Source organism: Euprymna scolopes, chromosome 4 (assembly GCF_053919585.1).
Source record: "Euprymna scolopes isolate OS-2025 chromosome 4, ASM5391958v1, whole genome shotgun sequence".
NCBI classification, from domain to species: domain Eukaryota; kingdom Metazoa; phylum Mollusca; class Cephalopoda; order Sepiida; family Sepiolidae; genus Euprymna; species Euprymna scolopes.
Genome location: NC_136485.1, coordinates 46,705,395 through 46,727,847, shown reverse-complemented (window position 1 = coordinate 46,727,847; position 22,453 = coordinate 46,705,395). Strand labels below are relative to the sequence as shown.

Sequence of the window (22,453 nt, the reverse complement as noted above, 5' to 3'; positions counted from 1 at the left end):
CTTCTTGAAAATAATCAAAATTCATTTAATTTTCGTGAGATCGTTTGTCCGGGAATTTTTTGTTCAGTTTCAGATATAAAATCCTGGGATATTGAAGCCGTAGTTTTAAAGCGATCAGAACGAGATGTTGGAGTGATTTTTCTATCCTCCCTCTTAGTTGTTATTCAGGGTCGGCCTGTTTTTTTTCTTTTCAGTCAATGGTAAACCTTTTTTTTTTTTTTCTATTTTCAATAACCTGAAAACCAACGCTTTTAGACCTGTTCAATATTTTAACAATCTCCCCTATGATCTTTTTTTCATCATAATGGCCACAAATAAGCTGTTTTTCTTGTACAGATAGATTTTTTCGAATATTTGGAGTCGACATTTCGTCAAGTTATTAAATATGCTAAAATCATAAACTAGACAAAATACTGTTAGAAACTCACTCAATATATGTTACCGTGACATAGGCTGACATATAACAGTATCTTGTAGAGTTTTTTTATTTTTAACTTCTTTTCCCAAACTTACCGTGTTCATCAGACAGTTGGGCGCCATTTTTCATTTTCCAATACATCGGTAAACACTGTATGTTTTTTGAGCTGAATAAAGATGTTACATTAAATAAAAACACAAAAAAAATATCCAGTTAGGTAGAAAAGTAACTTGTCTTGCCTTTGATAACATTTATTTGTTATATATTTGTTTTTTTGACAACTTTTTCGAATCTATGTGTATAGTAATACAAACCTGTTTTCTCTATTGAATATGAAATATTCAATAACATTTTAACATCTCACGCCATTTTTGCTTTAATTGGGTCACCCAGTGTTTTCCGGAAGTCCAATATTTAACAATCTCATCTCTGATTAGGTATCTCAAACTGGCCTAGTTTAGGTGCGAAAACTACTAAATAAAGTAAAATTTCCCTTAACTTCAACTTGCGATATCTCGTTTGTTTTTTGGGTTATTTTGATATGGTTTTGATTTAAATAAAATTTAATCTTTTGTCTTTATAGATATATAATTCTTTTTCTTGTGTCTTTAATAGTTTTTTTTTCAGGATTTTTCAAGTTATGCCTCTAATTTTGGTAAATGTCGCTTCTTTTTTTTTACACAAAAAAAATGTTGATGTTTTTCAAATTTGTTGCGCTTCATATTGTGAGTCTCTAGGTAAATAAAAATGGTATCATTTTAAAGAAAAAAGGTCACTTAATAACATGGTGAGGTTATTAAAAGGTTATAAGTGGTTTTTCTAAAAAAAAAATCCAACTTGAAAACTTCAGTGAAAGAAACATGAAAGAAATTTTATAGTAAAAATTCCGAAAAAGGCATCGTTTTGTAGAGGAATATCTCCTCTTTAATAATCTGTTGGTGTCATGTTTATGGCCCCATAAATCAAGGAGCGCACACTAATAAAAGTTAGGGTACCTACAGATATTTTCAACTTAATGCCAGAGAGACCAATTATCAACTGTCAGCTAGCCAGTAGCCACACAGCAGCACAACGTACTGACTGACTGAACGGAAAAACATAAACAACTCGTTTCACTATGGACTTATCAAAGTTCTTAGGCGAGTTTGTTTTTTTCTTTATTATTTAAAAGTTATAAAAAGATATTTTTTTAATTAATATTTTTAGAACGTCATTAAAAAAAAATGAAAATTTACAATTTAAAAAATAATGCCAGTTTATTTTCTATAGCTTTTTCAAACTTTCATATGTTCTTTCATCGCTTTCTCCTTCGGTTACGGTTGGATAAACTTCAGCATTGTTAAATTATTTTAATTAAATTAATTAATAAAACCGTGTACAAAACATTTTTAGTTGTGTGGGACTGACGGAAACTTTTATTTTTTTAGGTTGGATAAACTTTAGCATTGTTAAATTATTTTAATTAAATTCCATAAACAAAACGTTCGGCTAGTGACTTATGACGATAAAGTATATGTTTTTGTTATTGTTCAGAAACATAAGTATTTTTAATTATGAAAAAAAAAGAGAATTAAAAAAAAATTAATTAAAATAAATTACTTAAAATAAGCATTATTTATTTATTATTTTTTGTTTCTTTGTTTTGGATTCGTAAAACATGTCAACATTTACGCTTTGTAGAAAAAAACTGACTAAATATAAAAACTCAGTTCCAAGGCTATATATTAGCAAATATATTAAATTATTTTGTCCTAAAATTTGAAAATAATTACATAAAAACTTTTTATGTCAGCATTAACAGAAATTGTGACAGAACGCATATTAATTTTTTTTTGTCGTCACCCGTACATACACTCATAAACAATAAAAGTGGTTGCAGGACAGAATGGCTGGCATTCTGCAGCAAAGAAGGGTACCAATCTCAAATCACAAGTTATCGGGCAAATAGGTTTAATTCTCTATTTGAAAATGCCCTGGCAATATATCACCATAAAGAGCACATAAAATTATTTTTATCTGTGTTTGCAACATCTTGCAATATGAAATTACAGAGTGTTTTGGCTGACCTTTCTGATGAGAGACTACATTCCCTACTTGCTGCAGTTGGTTTGCTGAACATTAATTTGACCAAACCTTTCTGCAAACTTGTTAACAGCACTGTTCAGTATGTTGACTTCCATCACTATATCAAGAAAATGGCTCTAAGTTAAGAATGCTGGATCAACAATCCCCAGTTGTTATTAAAATCTGACTGTAAAGGTGTATTTAATGGGGAATTCTTTGAGGAAGGCAATGTGTCTCTCTGTATTAGTCTCACGGCCCCTGAACTTGTTTTAGAATGTTTGCGCAAGATACTCAGTTCCTCATTGTCACTAAGCACCAGTTGCATGACTTTTTAGAAGGTGCTTTTGGAAAAGATGTAGATCAGGAGACGAGAGATGCCTTGAAGAGCTGCCCTTTAACAAATCTGTCAGGTGAGCATGCCTTTGGAGATTTAGATTTTAGCATGCAAACAAAACGACATGCATCACTACATAATTGATCATCTTCAAATATGCTTAAGCGCAATCGGACAACAGCTTGGTTGGAAGTAATACCATCAACTAAGAGGCAATCCATTCTGAGCATCTCCAGAAAACATGCAAAACATTTGCGACAAAAACATGCACAACAAGAAGCCCTTGTGAAACTTCGTGTCCAAGAAAAAATTGCACAAAATGAAAGATTAAAGAAGGAAAAGAAAGAGAGAATTATTAACTCTGTTATTAAGCATGGTGGTCCAGTGAAGTCTGATAAACAGATAAAAAAAATTTCAGAAAGTGGTTTGGAAGTACTCAAAGACCAATTGAGATACCTCCAGGTTGTTTTAGGTGTCAAAATCAACACCATTGGAAATAAAGTTCAACTGGAAGCTGCTCTCTCTGACTACTTGAAAAGAAATCCAATTGATTCATCTCCACCTCCACCAAAACAACAAAAAATGTCTTCCCTAAGTGAATCTGCTGAACATTCAGATAACTCCTGCAGTTGTGATGAAGATCCATCTCAGGATATCTTCAGTTATGAACATCAAGGACAATGGGTAGCTGTCTACTATGACACCAACTTTTACATTGGCCAAGTCATTGATATTATATCTGCATCCAGCACTGTAGTAAAATTTTTAATGCCAACAAAAAGTAGAAAAGATTATTTTCGATGGCCTTTATCAGAGGACATTGCACAAGTAGAGTCAGCATTTGTCTACAGATGGGATTTTGAGGTAATGCCAGTTTCAAGTGATGGTAGGATTTGGAGGGTTCCTGAGATATCTACCATAGCAGAAGCCTATGAAAGAATTCTGAGAGAAGATCGATAAGAAAGGAATTGTAGTAAGACCTAAAATATCTTTATTACTTGTTTTTTAAGTTGAAAGTTTTTCAATGTTTAAAAAAAATGATTTGTGCCTTTTTTTTGTATAAAAAATTTCTAAATATTATTGTCGTCGGTGCTTTTTTGGCGAGTTTAAATTTCCCAAAGTAAAAGTATTTCTGTGGCAAAAAAGTTTTGTTATTAGAAACAAGGCAACCATTTTTTTGAATTCCTCACCCCAAAATTAGTAAAGTTGCAAAGTTTCAAGCTTCTAACTTCAATGGTTACATTTTTACAGCAATTTCAGTAACGTATACTTTTGACTCATTTTTTTTTTTACCTTTTTTGCCCTATTTACAAAATTGCCTGTTTGACTGCTTTTACATGGTCCACAATTGAGTGGTTTTATCAATTTATAATTAAAAGAAAGAATTATCTTAATCTCTAATGTGTTTTGAATCATACTAAGAAGATTCAATACATTAGCTATTAAAATGAAATTGATATGAACAGTTAAAGTTGCCTTTCCGTGTCGTATTTTCACTGTTTTCGCGTTGATAGAGGGATTTTGCCTAGTGTTTAAGTTGGTTTCATCTAATATTTATTGCCTAAATTTGTATTAATTTTCATCTACTACAAGATGACATTACATTTATAAGGATTTTTCACTTGTTAGTAGCTTACATTTTTAGTTATAGACTATGAAATTTGGCTTCTCGGCCACGATAGCGAATTTCAACTTTCCGACAAACTTTGAATGATCATAACTTGATGGCTAATTGACCTACCAAAATAAATTTGGTATTTTTATAAATGGTTTACAAAAATCTACATGCCCACATTACTTTTTTTTAGATATGATAAAAATAAAATTTTGGTTTGGGATACCTACTCTGATACATTTGCATTTTCAGATCACGTCATGACCATAAAATAATATGAAGTAAAAAAAAAATAATAAAAGTAAACATGTCTCACCTGTAAAATCCGAACAATGTCGACATACAGCGATTAAAACTTCTGGTTTTTGATCAGCAAGAAAAGGAAGCCATTTGTTCAAACGCTGAAAACTTTGTTCCTAAAGTTAAAAGAATTTTATTTTAAAATAAGACTGTATATAAAGAAAGTAAAAATAAAGAAAAGATGTAATAATTTTTTGTCTTATTTGGGCTATTATTCTCAGCTTGGTAGTTTTTTTTCACAACATTTCAGCCATGTAACATCCAACCATCTTCAGGTGTATTCACACTGGATGTTATTGGTGAATAGTGAAAAAAATGGTTTATTTATTTTCCCAATGAACACAGCTGTTAGAAATTTAAAACGCAAATAGTGCCAAATTTCTAATAGATGTGTTCATTGGGAAAGCAAAACAACCAAAGACTTTTTTCACTATTCATCAATAACATCCAGTGTGAATACACCTGAAGATGGCCGGAGATTACATCGTCCGAAACGTTGTGAAAAAAAAGACAAAAAAAAAAAACCAACCAAGATGAGAATAATAGTCCAAATAGGACAAAAATAATTATAAATCCTTATCTCAAAAACATACATTCGTCATAAAGAAAAGATGTGTTTAGAAACAATCGAATATTTTAATCATTTTAATTATTTGCAAATGTTTCTTTTTAACTTAAACAAGGTTTCTCTCTCTCTTTTTTCAGAAGGTTATAGTCAAGTCACTAAATGTTATATGTAAAGAGAGAGGACATGTTTGTATTAGTTTAAAATAAGTAGTAGTTGGCTTTGACCAATAATGGCATGCATACAGAAACTAACCATTCTAGTTCTGTCCTAATGACCAGCCTAGAATCATGGCTTCCATTCAATTTCGAGAGACAATGTACACCCCATGCAATAGAGAAGCAAAAGTTGCGCAATCCCAAACCACAATTCTTAATTGGCACTACCTGATTCCAGTAGCAAGGAAAACTGCAGGATAACTGGAAACAATGCAAAGATAAATGAAGAACACATACAGCACCTGGTCACCAATTTTAGTACTGACCAGCCCCAATATTACTTTACTTCAGTGATCTAATTGGAACCAGTATATCAACGTGATTATGCCTAGAATGGAGCAGGTTAATGAAACGTTTCCATAAAATCTATTCACCCAGTGAGGTAAATTAGTGGAAGGTTGAGTAATGTTACATTGCAAATAATTGACGAGTCCATTTCTTGGCTCTACTTTACGCCATCTTTCTCCTATGAGAAATGACTTCCAAAATGTCTGCATACTTGTCACATATGGGTTTAGTTGAAAGACATTGATGTTCAACACATTCATGATTCATATTATCTTGATTATTTGAACTATCGTTCTCATCTTGAGTGTTATTCTCACAATGTTTCGACCTATGTAACTTCCCACCTTCTTCAGATGTATTTTGTCAACCTGTATAATCTACATAGAATTTTTGATGGAACTCTTTGATCAATCCACAGCATAGAATGCAGCATGCTTTTGTTCTGTAGAAGTCTTAAGTAATTCACAATTATATTCTTAGTATTACCTGCACGAAGGATTAAACCTTTAATCTCTAGAACTGAATTTTTACTCAGTACTTTATCCGTTACACCACGAGTCCTTGTAGTTATATCGTCTGAAACATTGTAAGAATAACACTCAGTACTGAAACACTGTAAGAATAACACTCAGTACTGAAACATTGTAAGAATAACACTCAGTACTGAAACATTGTAAGAATAACACTCAGTACTGAAACATTGTAAGAATAACACTCAGTGCTGAAACATTGTAAGAATAACACTCAGTGCTGAAACATTGTAAGAATAACACTCAGTACTGAAACACTGTAAGAATAACACTCAGTACTGAAACACTGTAAGAATAACACTCAGTACTGAAACACTGTAAGAATAACACTCAGTACTGAAACATTGTAAGAATAACACTCAGTACTGAAACACGGTAAGAATAACACTCAGTACTGAAACATTGTAAGAATAACACGCAGTACTGAAACATTGTAAGAATAACACTCAGTACTGAAACATTGTAAGAATAACACTCAGTACTGAAACATTGTAAGAATAACACTCAGTACTGAAACATTGTAAGAATAACACTCAAGAACAGTAGTCTGAATAATCCAAATTATCAAATCTCACCTCAAAAGTTCAGAAACGTAAACACTTTCATACAAAATTAAAATAAATTATAATCATAAAATAAAAGAAGTAATGAGTAACCTCTGATCTTCAAGAAACACATGACACGTTTAGTGAACTGAGTTGCAAGCGGATATGAACTGCTTAGAACTGGAAGTAATTCATTATCATTTGAACAAACGTACCTGATAATTCTAATCAAAAGAAGAACAACGAAGATAGAGCCAAGATGACAGCCAAACTTGTCCCTATCCAATAAGGAAGTAGAACAATAGATAGACCCAATCAGCTAGCATGAAAGCGTTCATGAATCATGCATGTGTGTTGTTGCACTGCTTGTTAATATAAATGAGACTGCCTCAGCCAGTCAGTGTCCCACATGCCGAATCACCGTCATGCAAATGAGTCATCACATGCGATAGTGCTAATAACCACTATCGCAGTGCAACAACACACATGCATGATTCATGGACACTTTCACACAAGTTTATTGTGTCTATTGTTCTACCTCTTTATTGGAGAGGGACAAGTTTGGCTGCCATCTTGGCTCTATCTTCATTGCACTTCTCCTGATTAGCGTTATAAGGTACGTTTTGTTCAAATGATGAGTTAGCTTGCAAGGAGTCATTTGTTAGCTAATCAAGATGCTTATACAAGAAGGGTATAAGTGAAAAATCAGTTACACAGATGAAAATAACAGTTCCTAATAAATTATCAAAAAAACTCTTTGATATATATTAGACAAAAATAGGTATCTACACCTAAAATTAAATAAAATTATTAAGAAATATTTAAATTAAAAATTAGTTTTATCATATTTAATAATCTGCTATTAAGAATAGAAATACCCATAAAGCAGGGAGAGATAAGTCAGTGTGTCATTAGACCAGGTAATAATGAATGGTGGATTGGCACAAATACGAAACCGATTTTATTTTTATTTAAAATTTTACTCCGTAATTTTTTCTAATCTTTGGTGAGAATACTTATTTTTGCATGGAATAAAATTTTCATTTGTGTTGTAAGTATATCGAAGAAGTTTTCCTTGGAATGCAATATTCATTACTGTTGTCAGTATATCAAAGAAGTTTTATTTGGAATACGATTTTCATTACTGTTGTAAGTATATGAAAGAAGTTTTATTTGGAATACGATTTTCATTACTGTTGTAAGTATATCAAAGAAGTTTTATTTGGAATACGATTTTCATTACTGTTGTAAGTATATCAAAGAAGTTTTATTTGGAATACGATTTTCATTACTGTTGTAAGTATATCAAAGAAGTTTTATTTGGAATACGATTTTCATTACTGTTGTAAGTATATCAAAGAAGTTTTATTTGGAATACGATTTTCATTACTGTTGTAAGTATATAAAAGAAGTTTTATTTGGAATACGATTTTCATTACTGTTGTAAGTATATCAAAGAAGTTTTATTTGGAATACGATTTTCATTACTGTAGTAAGTATATCAAAGAAGTTTTATTTGGAATACTATTTTCATTACTGTTGTAAGTATATCAATGCTCCTGTAGAAAGCTACAAGGCATATTTATTAGTACACTAAATAATAATAAAAATCAATATGAATGAGCAATGCTCCAGTAGAAAGCTACAAGGCATATTTACTGAAATGTAGAAGAAATAAAAATATAGATTTTTATAAGGAAAATATTCTGAAGCAAAAGAATCCAACAAAAAGTCCTCATTAAAAGATTGAAGACAATAAATTATTGTGAAAGATGTCGCCTTACAGCCGATGTGTTTATGGCAAAATCATATCGAGCTATATTTAAATTTTTTTTAACATAACTCATCATATTAGAAAAAGCACATTATAAAGGATTATTTCAACTTTAATTCTGAGATATTATTTAGTAGCCATATTCATGAGAGACATGAGATATATCATTTCAAAACTTACCTCCTCAGCATCGAAGTAGAGGATGAGAGACTGAATTGATTCTGCTGATTCTCGGCACAGATTCGCACTTGGATCAGAAACTGCACATAAGCTTACTTCGGCCGTGTAATATTTTGTGTCTACTTTCCATTCATATTGTGGAATGTCCTGATCAGACTTGTCAACCAATTCTGGAATGTCAAGCAACTCTGAAAAACAAACAAAAAACGTAAAGATACTTTTAGTGAAAGAAAAATGTCAAAAACAAACAAACTGATTCAATACTAAGATTCTTGATTTAAAAATTTAGATATTTTTTTTGTAAATAAAACGCTTATATTTCAGAAAAAAATGTGAAATAAAAATTATCATCTATAATATAAATCTTGCTTGTCTGTTTAAATGTATGTATGTTTGTATGTCTGCCTAAAACTTTCAACAAGAAATAACAGATTTTCACGAGATCGGTATCATTTGGAAGCTCCACCCTTCGGCCGACAAATATAAAATTGGCCAAATACATTCCTTCACCCTCAACTGGGCACTTTTGTGCAGGGAGGGTCGATATTTTTACTGACATTTTTTGCAAGTCATTCAACCCTCGTGTTCACGAGGTTGCTCAAAAGGTGTTATTTCGACCGGCAATGATGTCACAACTACGGTAGGCACATCGGTAAGACAGCTTTTTTTCACTTCTTTTTTTTATTTTGCTCAATACATACCTCCAAACACCCGGGCAATGCCGGGCACCCAGGCTAGTTTACTAGAAATGATTTTATATCATTAATAACTTTCAACTTTTTGTCTGTTGCCATTTTGCTTGTGTCATCTACCAGGATCAGGTTATTGTAAACTCAACCGTCTTATGTCTTAAGTAACCTACCATATAGCTTTGGACCCTCAACGTAGCCTTAGGATAGGTTTTTTTCAGGTTACGATGTGGAATACAATGTTTTTCTGGACCCTGGTTATGGTATTTGCCCAACCTTATGACGTTATTTATAATGTTATTAGATTACATACATGTGTATTATATACTGTACTGTATTTTGTTACTAGTTTTTAATGCTGTATGCCAGGGTTCTACTTTACAGTACATCTGGTTCCATTTTATTAATAACTCGATTGTCCTAGCATAATTACACTTTTCAAATGTGTTTTACTTTCAATTATATGTGTAATCTAATATATAAAAGGCTATATGTTTATCTGTCTGTCTCAATGTTTTAAAACTCTTTCTCTTCTGAAACTAAAAGTCGCAGGGTGGTGCTAAAGGCCTCAAATGATTGCATTTTTCACGGACCGTTCTTAAATGGATCTTTAGCTGGTCAAAATAGTTTTTAAGGGGGGTCGAAAATGGATCAAAACTGAAAAAATCGTTATACAATTTGTACATTCATCTTAGTTTATTTTTAATTTTTAATCAGTTCATATGCGTTTCACAGTGGTACAGTTGTAACGTCATCAGCTTTGAATGCTACAATTTTACTTTTGGTTTCGATTCTAGCTGATAGCACCTTTTTTTTTTTCTTTTTTTACACGGTGTTCACCACTTATCAAGGCCCGGAAGCCACTCTAAAGCCACGCCTAAATACTATTTCTTTTTACTTTTGAAATTATGACTATAACAATATATACGAGATCTGGGCAAACAAATTAAAATATCATATTTAAGCATATTTTATGGTCTGGCAAAGCCGAGTGTCCCCCCTCCCCCCATAGTACTAACTAGATTTTAACTCGAAATGGTTATTTTACTTAATGACAAACTATTTTTATTGTGCATACACAAGTTTACTTTTTTTTGCATTGTTTACACCGTCAATCTTTACATTTACCTGTACATGGCTAGAAGATTAAATTTTCTTGCATTTGGTAACAGTTACTTGTTGAATATTTTTGTTTTTCTATTGCGAATTCTTGACAATTAGTCACAGTATCAGTTTACTATTTCAGTTGTTTACATTTACAAATCTTTTTTGTATGATTTTTAACAAGTGTGGGTATTGAGTCACGTCCCAGACACCTTGACCCTTAAAAACAGACATGGCTCATCTTTCTCACATCGAATTAAATACCAGCATCTAAATTTTCACCAAAATCCATGTGAATACAACTAAGATTTTAGATATTTCTATTCAAGCCAAATTCAGTTATTAATTAACCATAGTTTTTTTTTGTTTTTTTTTTGCAAGGTGATCACCACGTATCAAGGCCCGGAAGCCACTCAGGGATAAGGGTTATTGCATGTACAGTACGTTAGTGTGGGGGTTTAATAAAAATGTCTACTTAAGGGAGCGGTTCATCAGGAATTTGTTTACGTTGGACTTGAAAACATCCAGGTTGTAGTCAGGTGGGAAGCAAGCAGACAGAACAGAGTTCCACAGGCATGCAGTTCTAAGAAAGAAGTTGTTTGTTTGATGACATCGCCACTGTAATAATGTACTTCGCTAAATAGATACAGCAAACTTCTAACAGGAAAAGAGAGCTTCAGCTGGGGTGGGGGGGTCAGAAGCCCCCCACCCCCATCTCTGTGTGGCAAATCATAGATTCCATGGAGTGGAAGAAGATTTTAAAAAAAATTTTTTTTTTTTATTACATTTTCACCCCAAACAAGGCGCATTGCCACTTTGGTGTAGGGGGCTACTATCAGGGGCAGCAACTACTGGGGCACTAATTTTGGATTTGGGCAGCAAGATGTCGGTTCACGTTGTACTTGAACTTCTGCATGTCAGTACAGTTAGGGAAGCAGGAACCTGGAATGGAATTCCAGAGTCTAGTGGTTCTGGGGAAGAAACTACTGGAGTAGAAAGATCTTTTACATCTAGGGATCTCTACTGTGTGGGGGTGGGATTTAGCTGCCTGTCGGGTTTGTCGAGAGTGTCTACGTCGTGGGGGCACAAGTGTCTGCAGTTCGTCCAGAGCATTCACCATTAAAATACTTGTAGAACAGGGAGAGGGATGCAACGTTTCGTCGATGGGACAGAGACTGAAGCTTACTTGCCAGTTCAGGGCCTATCAGATTGACGACTCTTTTTTTAACCTTGTTTAGGAGCGAGAGACTATCAGCAGTAAATCAAATTACCTTTTGCAGGCAGTTCTCACACTACTCGTAATTTAAAATTCAATTTTTTACATCTTGGTGCTGCCTGCTTCATTCACCCGACTACAGCTCTCCTCTCCGATTCCTCCAGCTCCATTTCACTCCTGTGATTTCATCTCTCCTGTAGTTTCCAAGTCCTCTGGTTCCAATTCACTCTTGCAGCTTCCAGCTTCTCCGGTTCCAGCTGCTCTAACTCCAGCACCTTATGCTCCAGGAAATTTCAGTGGTTCCTGCCTGTTGCCTTTGGCTCTCTGTTCCAGTGACCATTGATGCCTGTCTCCAGGATCCAGCTCATTCCTGCAACATCTGTTACTGTCGATCCAGCCTTTGACTACACCCACACGGATGGGACCTACCCGAGGCATCACATCACACCTCAAGGACGTTCACATCAATCTCCGTGTGGCGCTATTCCATGCTGGCACAAACGTGTAAGTAGGCAATTGAAAACCTAGACAACAACAATTAAGGACGATCTGACGGTATTATCAGGCCTAAAAGTAGTTGGTCTCTGGTACTGGAATCAGGAATGGTTAGCCATTTCTTGTGACCTGGTCCAGGATCATCGAAACTGGACTGCAATGGTTTGAGATGCAGTTTGTGCTTAGGAGAAAGCCGACAATCTGATCATAGCCGCTACAAGTAGCTTCCCAAGACCCAACTTTTTTTTTTTTTTTTTTTTTTTTTTTTTACACAGTGATCACCACTTATCAAGGCCCGGAAGCCACTCAGGGATAAGGGTTATTGCAAGTACATCACGTTAGTGAGGAGATTTTATGAAGTGTTTAATTAGGGGGGCGGTTCATTAGGAATTTGTTAACATTAGACTTGAAGACATCCAAGTTGTAGTCCGGAGGGAAGCAGGCAGACGGAACAGAGTTCCACAGGCGTGCAGTTCTAAGAAAGAAGCTTTGCTCATGAAATCCGCGTTTTGATTTAGGCACAGATATAGAGTGGGGGAAATTTTTCACAGTGGATTCAGCTAGACGGGTGATTTTCGTGAAAGTTTGGCGAGGGGGACCAGGGATTGGAGTTCAGACGAGCACCTGCCATGAAAATAACGATAAAACAAGGATAGGCTCGCAACGTCTCTTCTGTGGGAGAGGGGTTGCAGGGTAGAGAAAAGGGCATCCCCCACTAAACCACGAAGTCTATTTTGTACTCTGTCAAGGCATGATAGGCTGTTTTTGGCAGCTCCTGCCCAGATATGGCAACAGTATTCCATCCTTGGCCGTACTTGGCTTTTATATAGATAGAGAATTGAATCAGTAGTGAGATATCTTCTGGAGCGGTAGAAGGATCCCACCATCTTTCCTGCGACCTTGGCAACAGACTTGATGTACGTGTTCCATTTCAGATCAGGAGTAAAGGTCAAACCCAGAAGCTTGTCAAAACACGGGGCCTCACCCAGACGAGAGCCATCCATCACAATTGATGCCAGCTGGGGATCAGAGCGTTGATGATGTAAGGATAGGAGTTTGGTTTTAGATGCATGAAAGGTAACTAGCCACATCTTCCCCCACTGAACCACGCGCTCGAGATCAGAGGAGAGAGAATCCGAGAGAACTTCGTCATTTACAGCCTTTGATGTGTTGCCGTAGATGGTCGTGTCATCAGCATAGATGTCAACGAATGATTTAAGTATGTGTTTAGGGAGGTCATTGATGTAGATCAGGAAGAGAGTTGGGCCAAGGATTGACCCCTGAGGGACTCCAGCATTTATATTGCAGGCCTCCGATTTTTGTCCATCTACCACTACTCTTATGAGCCTATCGGAGAGAAATGATTTAATGATTGAGAAAACATTTCCAGTTATACCGTAGCTGGAAATCTTGTGAAGTAGACCCTTATGCCATACTTTGTCAAAGGCCTTTGATATGTCAAGAGCAATTGACCTAGAAAGGAAGCCTTTGTCAAGAGATTCACTAATCCTGTGGGATATAACCGTCAGCACATCTGCGGTAGATCTTGCAGAGCGGAAACCATATTGTGTGTCACTAAGAAGGTTTTTTCTGCTGAGGTGGTTGACTATTTCTCTATTTAATATTGATTCCAGTAACTTACTCATAACACAGAGAAGACTTATTGGTCTGTATTGAGAGGGAGATGACTTATCACCTGAATTCTTAAATACAGGGCAAACTGATGAGGTCTTCCAGGGGGTCGGAAAGCACTTCTCCTTAAGGCAGCGCTTAAATAGTTTCGTAAGTATGGGAGCAAGTTCTGGTTGAAGCTTTTTTAACACTATAATTGGGATGCCATCAGGGCCAGTTGCTTTACTGGAATCAAGGTTTTTTATTAGCTTGGCGACCTCATGCACGGATATTTGTATATTACCTAGCTTGTTCTGTGTTATAGGAGGAAATATGGGGAGTTGATGGCCTTCGTCGCATAGGGTAGAATTAGCTGCAAAGTTCTTTGCAAATAGTTTGGCCTTGTCTGACGCTGACGAGATAACCTCCGGTCCATTGATAATGGTTGGGATAGAACGCACACTTCTGTTCAGGATCCTATTTGTTATTTGCCAAAACTGGTGGGAACCAAGCCGCTGATCAGCTACCTTGGATTTAACAGACTGGGCATATAGCTCTCTTGCATTTTTTATTACTCTTTTACAGTGGTTGCTGGCAGTCCTGAAAGCAGCTTTAGTCTCAGTGCATCTATTACGTTGGTAGTTATGGAAAAAGTGATTTCTGTGCGCGATAGCAGCAGCACATTCTGGGGAGAACCATGGCTGGCTGTTAGGTTTTTGTTGGAATTTTTTTGATGGTATGAATTGGTCTATGCCTACAATTAACCATTCGGTAAGATCTGATACTATACAGGACACTTCCTTTTTAAACATGGAGTGCAGAGGTAAATCAGATATGAATGTACGGAAGCTATCCCAGTCAGCCATAGAGTATCGGTATACAGTACGGTGGAGGGGTACGTCTGATGGCTTCTTACATTTTGTTTTTATCTTAACTGATACGACGGAGTGGTCGGAGGATCCTAAAGGAGAATGAACGGTACATGAACATAGCTCAGGGGAAGTTGAAAGAAAAAGGTCTAAGAGGCTTGCATATTGATTGGGTGTATCGGGCACACGGGTGGGTTCGCGAACAATCTGAGTGAGGTCATAAGCAATGGCAAAATCATGACAAAACCTCCCCTCATCATCTGTCTTATTTGAATGGGTCAGCCATTCCACGTTATGGACGTTGAAGTCACCACAGATGTGGATGTTAGCCGAGGTATGTGAAGACAGTATGTGGTCTATTTTCTCAGATATGCTCTTAAAGATACACAACTTCTACATTTCCAGCTATCCAATGTCTGCATTTCTGTCCACCCAGCCTCTGCTGCTGTCCATGTACAACATTTTCTGTTCTCCAACCTTCCTGCTTCCAGAATCTTCATCGATTGACTTTCTCCAGATGTTCTACATTTTTCTTGTGTATTTATGATGAAATAAAAAAAAAACAAAAAACTTTCCTTTTATTTTTGTCATCTACCAGGATCAGGTCATTGTAAACTGAATCCTCTTATGTCTTAAGTAACCTACCATGTAGCTTTGGGCCATCAACGTAGCCCTAGGATACGTTCTTTTTTCAGGTTATGATGTGGAATATGATGTTTTTCCAGCCCCTGGTTACGGTATTTGCCCCCCCCCCTCCGCCTCATGGTGTTATTTGATTATATACATGTGTATAATATACTATACTGTACCAGTAGTTCATTTATGTTTGTTCTCTCTTCTTTGCCATATTTTGCCGGTGTCTACTGCATTCAACCTATCTGCCTGTTCCAACAAATCGGCAAAGATCTAATAGATAATACAAGAATTCTTTTTTTTTTTTCTTTTTAAATTTTTATCTAAAAAAAAAAAAAAAAGAAAAAAAACGAGGTTAATATGCGCTGGATTACCAACTAAAGAATTTTAAAATGTTAATTTTTAGGAGTATTCAGGTCTGTTTTAAATGAATATTATATTCAAAATTGTCACCAACAAGTAGTTTTTATGATATTAAGATCTCTATTATCCAATGTATTCTGTAATGTTTTCACTGGTCGCCATGTTTGTTTTCGTACACGTGAAAACAAATATGGTAGTTGATACTCTAGCGCACCACGTTAACAAAATAAAATTTAAAAAAAAAAAAAAAACCCAAAACCCAGACATTGGTACTTATACAGAATACCGTGTTATTTTAAAAAATAAGATTTTCAAGTTAAATTCAATTTTTATGGTATCTTTTGCTGGTACTACTACAGTTTATCGCCGAAAATGGACACCTGTCGCAAAATCAGAGGGGGAAATCAGTACTTTAAACTATGATCGAAGCATGAAATAAATAACAAAAAATTAAACTAGATAAAATAACTAATTACTACGTGCCCCCAGCGTAGTATAATTCCACCCCCATGTTAACAACGGCTTTCGGAATAAACACCCCCGAACCTCGAAGTTCTTTTCAGACGCAATCATTATCTAGTTTAATTTTTTTTGTTGTTATTTATTTCATGCTTCGCCGAAGCAAGCATTGCTAATGCCCCAATGCTTCTGTCATAGTTTAAAATACCGATTTCTTCCTCTTATTTTGACGACAAGTGCCCGAAAAAAAATGGGTTTTGCATTTTCGGCGAATAAACTGTAGTAGTACCCTTTTGCTTATTAAATTGTTAGGTGAAAGTACAGAATAGTTAAGAATCACCCTCCCACCTCCACCACACACACACCATGCTGGGTTTCTAACTAATAACGTTATTATTTCAGCACGGTTCGTATTTTGCATAAGTGGCAAGACAATCAAGACAAAGAAGGAAACGAAATTTTCGAGAACAATTTTAATTTTCTTCTTATTCGATACCTTCTGTAGTTTTGTGGGGAGAAGGTGACTACCCCCCGACATTAAAAAAACGACCTCGAATCTAACGTTGCCCTCGTGAGGAGGAATGTAAACAAGGACTAGCCACGAATTATAAAACAGGTTTTAATGTTTAGGTCAAATCACGCAGATCATCTAAAAACTATTGTTAAAAAGTACTAAATCATATTTCCTTTCAAGGTTTTAAATGGTATTCTACGATAATTTCACTAAAATATAAATCATATATTATTTTACTTACGTTTTATGAGGTCGTTTGCATCCGAAATATTAGCGGCCGAAAAAACAACACAAGGTAAGACGGCCATAATGAAAGCAATAGACACAATTGCGGTTACGTCATCAATATATGCTATTCTTTTTGGTAGATTTTATGAGTAAAACGTCACTATAACGCGTTTAATCTGGATGAATGGAAGTGGTGGTGGGAGGAGTACTGGTCTAACGGTTACTAGGCAACCTGCAGTAAACAATATGGCGGCATCGTCAGCGCTACTTATTGGAGTTGAGCAAAGATAAAACAAACAAAAAAAAAAAAAAGGAAAAAAAAAAAAAAAGAAGAGACGCCTAATCACTGGGAAATTGCCTAAACGGTGATAACTGGTTTTCTTTTCGTTGCTCGGTGGTGGGGGAGTTATCGATTATTTTCTATACCGACTACAGGAAAGCGTACGTACAGAAGGAGAAATTAAAAAAGAGGAGAAAAGAAAAGAAGGATTTTTTTTTTTTTGCTACAGAGAAAAAAAAAAAAAAAAAAAACTAACAATCAAACAAAAATATCAAAACTTGAAACACTAATAGGATGAGTGCTGTTGACAACGTCGGAAATATTTTGATACAGGTAATTTTTTTTTTTTTCATTTACCTTGATATATTTTTATGCAAATAATTGATTTCAGCGTTCATAGAATGCTTTCTTTTTTTTTTTTTTAATATGTCTATTCAGTAAATAATTGAATAAAATAAATCGGTAAAATTGACTTTTAATAGTCTCTAAAAATTCAACAGCCCGTAAAAATGGTTGTAAATTTAAAGTTCCTAATTAAAATTTTTCATAAAAAATATCAATGTAGGAGAATTAAAAAAATTTCTTTTACTATGTCACCACTTATCCAAGCCCAGAGGCCACTCGAGGATAAGGGTTAATAAGCGTACAGTGGTCAATGGGGCAATGTCGTAATAATTGTTAGTAGTGGAAATTTGGTAAATTGGGTTACTTAACAAGAACGGCTCATCAAGAACTTGTTTACGTTGGACTTGAAGACGACCATATTATAGTCAGCTGGAAAGCAGGCAAATGGAAGAGAGTTTCTCAGGTATGCAGTTCTAAGAAAGAAACTTTGTTCATGGAATCTACGTTTAGGTTTAGGCACAGATAAAGATTGGGGGAAATTATTTATAGTTTTCAGCAAAATGAGTATATCTCATGAAAGTTTGGCAAGGGGGGACCATAGATTTAATGGTTTGATGATGCTGTGAAGGTCTGTATTGATGGACCTTTTGTAGGATTTGATTATTTAGGAGGACAGATCAACAAGGAATGATTTACATTAAATTTAAAAACGGCCATGTTATAGTCAACTGAGAAGCAACCCTGTGATATTGTGTTCAGCAGGCTGGTAGTTCTAGGAAAAAACTTTGCTCAAATAATTTTTTTTTAATTTACCTCATGTTCACCCCTTACAAGGCATATCGCCATTTGGACGTAAGGTGCTACTATTTGGGGTCATGTCTAGGAAAGATTAACAAGATGTTTGTTTATGTTTCATTTAAACTTCTGCATATCAGTACAGCCAGGGAAGCAGGTAGCAGGAAGGGAATTCTAAAGACTAGCTGTTCGAGGGAAGAAACTATTACAGTAGAAAGCTTTCTGGCATTTAGGGACCTCAACAGTGAAGGGGTAAGATTTTGTTGCTAAGCAGGTTTGTCGGGGATATATACGTCGAGGGGGCACAAGTGCAACGAGTTCATTTTTTATAAAATTTTTAGTTTTAGGCACAAATAGAAAGTAAGAGAAATTGTTGGCAGTTGTAAATAAACAAGTGTTTTTATGAATGTTTTATGCAGGATGAGGGATAGGTAGAAGTTCAGTTAAACACTTACAATGAAAATAACTCGGAAATGTGTAACAATATTGTGTGAGGATCAACAAAGTTTTGGTAATGATTCACTTGTACATAACAAGATTTTACGGAAAGGTTTGCAATGCTGTTATAAGCAACCCACAAGTCTTTGTCAATGCAAGGAATAATTGTTAAATAAAAATTAATAAATACATGCTTTCATTTGCTCTAATTCTAACCTTAAGTGCATGCACAGTAGCTGTAATGAATAACTTGACCATTAAAAATGAATTTGTAATCCCATTGACTGATAAAATATGCATACATCATAATCACATTGGCACAACACGTTAGATTAATAGAGTTGCATAACATTGAAGATGTTCAGTACCAACTTGATGACCATTTAGGCACTTCTTTGTGGTACTGATTCAGTTTACGACCCAATCTCCAGCAACTTCATGCCCGCATCTGATGGCTAATTACGTTAGCAACCAGATGTCGAAGTGATTATCCAATCAGCTGTCAGAAGATGAGAATTTCAATGAAAATGTGAAATCCATTAAATAAAAAAAATGACTTTCAACACATTATTTCAGAGTGAAATCGTCCAATTCCTTGGCCCTTGTGTGTGTGTGTGTGTGTGTGTGTGTGTGTGAATAGAAAAGCTTACCAATACCTGCAAGAATGAGGAAAGCGGAAACATAATACTCTTGTAAATCATGTGCTGATTTTTTAACAAAATTGTTTTCTCAACAAAAAAAAAATAAAAAACACCTAAACTAATTTTTCAATCGGCTCCAGACACATGCTTTTATTTTGAGCGTGAAAAAGAGATTTTAATCGCCAAGGGTGTGGTAGATGTATATATATATATATATATATATATATATTTTTTTTTTGGGGGGGGGGTAAATATGGTTCTAGGAGCCTGTTTTGTAAGAAAAATCTGCTTTATTTTTTAGATATAATTTGATGTGTGGTTTGCATGTGTTAGGCCTACGCTGTTGGTCAATTAATATTATAGGATAAGGAGGAATGTTGATCTTATAGTTTTTATCACCATGCAATGATATACTTCAGATGTGCACTTCTGCATTACAAGAAGGTTTGGATGCTACTGATATGGGTTTGGATGGTTTCTTCAGTTTAGGAATAGTCAAAGGATTATTTTGATAAACAAAAATTGTTGGAACTTCATTAGCGTCATAATGGTGTGTATTCGAACTGCCCCAGTTTTACCCTTAGATACATTTTGAAGGGAATCGTTGGATGTATAATTTTATAGAGATATCTTACTGTCATAAACATATGATATACACACATTAAATAGACATGTCACAAGGATTAAAGCTACTTGTTACATAACCACAGCTATGCAACAAATGTTAATTAAATACACATACAAAGGTGCTTTTTTTTTTACATCAGCATCACCACTTATCAAGACCCAGAAGCCACTCGAGGAAAAGGGTTAAAGAGTGTACAGTAGTCAATTGAACAATATAGTAATCATTAGTAATAGAAATTTGATAAATTTGTTAAGTGGAATGGCTCATCAACATTTGTTTACGTTGGACGTGCGCAATTATTGATAGTGTTTTCAGCTAGACGAGTGTTTCTAAAGAAAGTTTGGCAAGGGGGACCATAGATTGGAGCTCAGACGAGCACTTGCCATGAAAATAATGATAAAGCAGAGACAGACTCGCAACATCTCTTCTGTGAGAAAGAGGTTGCAGGGAAGAGAAAAAAAAGCATCCCTACTAGGCTACAAAATCTACTTTGAACTCTATCAAGGCAGAATAAGTCCTTTCTAGTAGCTTCTGCCCAGACGTGGCAACAGTACTCCATCCTTGGACGTACTTGGCTCTTATATAGGAAGAGAATTGCATCAGGGGTGAGATATCTACTGGATTGATAGAAGAATTCCACTATTTTTCCAGCGACCTTGGCAAAAGATATGATGTACATGCTCCATCTAGGATCAGGAGTAAAGGTGAGACCTAGAAGCTTGTCAAAACATGGAGCCTCCCCAAGACAAGAACCATTCATTTCGTTTGATGCCAGATAGAGATCAGAGCATTGATGATGGAAAGATAGAAGCTTGGTTTTAGATGCATTAAAAGTAACCAGCCTCCTCTTTCCCCATTGTACAACGTGCTCAAGATCAGAGGAAGGAGAATCAGAGAGAACTTGATCGTTTATGGTCTTTGATGTACTATCATAGATGGTAGTGTCATCAGCATAAATATCTATGAATGAAGTGTTGTGGGGATTCACACATACACGATATATGAACTCTCCTAATGGTATAAATATACCAAAAGGTACCACTCTGCAGAGTCATTTGCAGTATTTCATATTTGCATTGAGTACTACAACTCTTGTTCTCTGTGTATTTGTTCTTGTTATAAATACAAATATCTTTTCTAAACTATATCCGTGTCTGAGTCTTTCTTAGTGACCTTTCCTAGCCACAACAAATTTGGCGGAGAAGAACTCAATTCTATAAAAGGGATACCAACATCATAGCATTACTAAAAGAAGGAAAAGAATGGATTTACACCAATATGTACACACTGAAACTATTTGACAATAGAGTGGATTACTCAACTAAGAAGATAGTCTTTCGACTGGTACTACAAAAATATCTCACATAAGTCGTTCAACCAAAGATGTTAAACTAAAAACAATTGGTTTTATTGGATATCAGATCAAAAAAGTTCTCAATACAGTATTTGAAAAATATTCCAGCTAAAACTAAGAAAATAAATCTGTGAGTAAGATTTTCTCTAATCAAACAGATTTTTTCCACCTTTAAAGAAAAAGAATTATAACTTTTTTCGACTTACAGCTCTAAACTGTAATTAATGAAATTATAGCAACTATTAGAAAATAAAGAAAAAAACGTTTTTTTTTTCGAGTAAGTAAACTTTGTTCTTGTAAAAAAAAATATCTACAGATCGAGGATTTTAAGGCTATTATCGTTCAAATGATGAAAGCCCAGATGTAGCATCAGTAGAAAACTGAATAAAGCTTTATCAAGTGAGAAAAAATGGAACAATGCCAACAAGAACAATAACAAAAATGAAAAAAACGACCACAGAAAAAAAAAACAAAAACAAGAATTACTTCTCAGAAAACTGAACAATAAACCGCCCACTGAGAGCAACACAGCATTTTTGCAGAAAACTATATGGAACACTGTGGAGAGCTTTAGTTACATTACTGATGATGACAAAATGTTCAATGTTATCATTATAGAAGCAAAGGCAAAGCAAAAAAAACAGAATTAGACATGCAAAATCCAATGAAAAGTTTGATGAAAATTTATGCGAATGCGTAATAGTCAAAATATTTAATAAAACAGTTAAATTAGTTGGACACTGGATCCGATCGTTCTATAATTAGTTTATATACATGGAAGAGACTTAACAAACCAACTTTGTAGAAAACACAAAAATGAACTTGCACAGTGACAGGCAATACAATTAATTTTATTGGTGAATTGTTTTTACTAGTAAACTTGGACGGTACAATTAAAAAATTTAAAGTTTACATACTAAAAGAAAATTCTGAGAATTTATTTGGGACAAACTGGATGAA

The 22,453-nt window shown here is 34.9% G+C and overlaps 2 protein-coding genes across 3 annotated transcripts in view; one reads left to right on the top strand and one right to left on the bottom strand.

The window, feature by feature from the left end:
* The window catches only part of LOC145267249 (alpha- and gamma-adaptin-binding protein p34-like), a 45,219-nt gene extending 28,052 nt beyond the window's left edge, over nt 1–17,167 (bottom strand). The window contains exons 1-3 of the mRNA XM_080123288.1: nt 17,026–17,167; nt 8,832–9,019; nt 4,748–4,847 (exon numbers count right to left, since the gene is read on the bottom strand). Of these exons, the coding sequence (XP_079979414.1) occupies nt 4,748–4,847; nt 8,832–9,019; nt 17,026–17,092 (355 nt within the window). The 5' untranslated portion in view covers nt 17,093–17,167. The remainder of the gene's footprint in view (nt 1–4,747; nt 4,848–8,831; nt 9,020–17,025) is intronic.
* A 64-nt stretch (nt 17,168–17,231) lies between these two features.
* The window catches only part of LOC145267223 (IQ domain-containing protein H-like), a 259,132-nt gene continuing 253,910 nt past the window's right edge, over nt 17,232–22,453 (top strand). For both annotated transcript variants that reach the window (XM_080123287.1, XM_080123285.1), the window contains exon 1: nt 17,232–17,625. In XM_080123287.1, the coding sequence (XP_079979413.1) occupies nt 17,587–17,625 (39 nt within the window). In that variant the 5' untranslated portion in view covers nt 17,232–17,586. The remainder of the gene's footprint in view (nt 17,626–22,453) is intronic.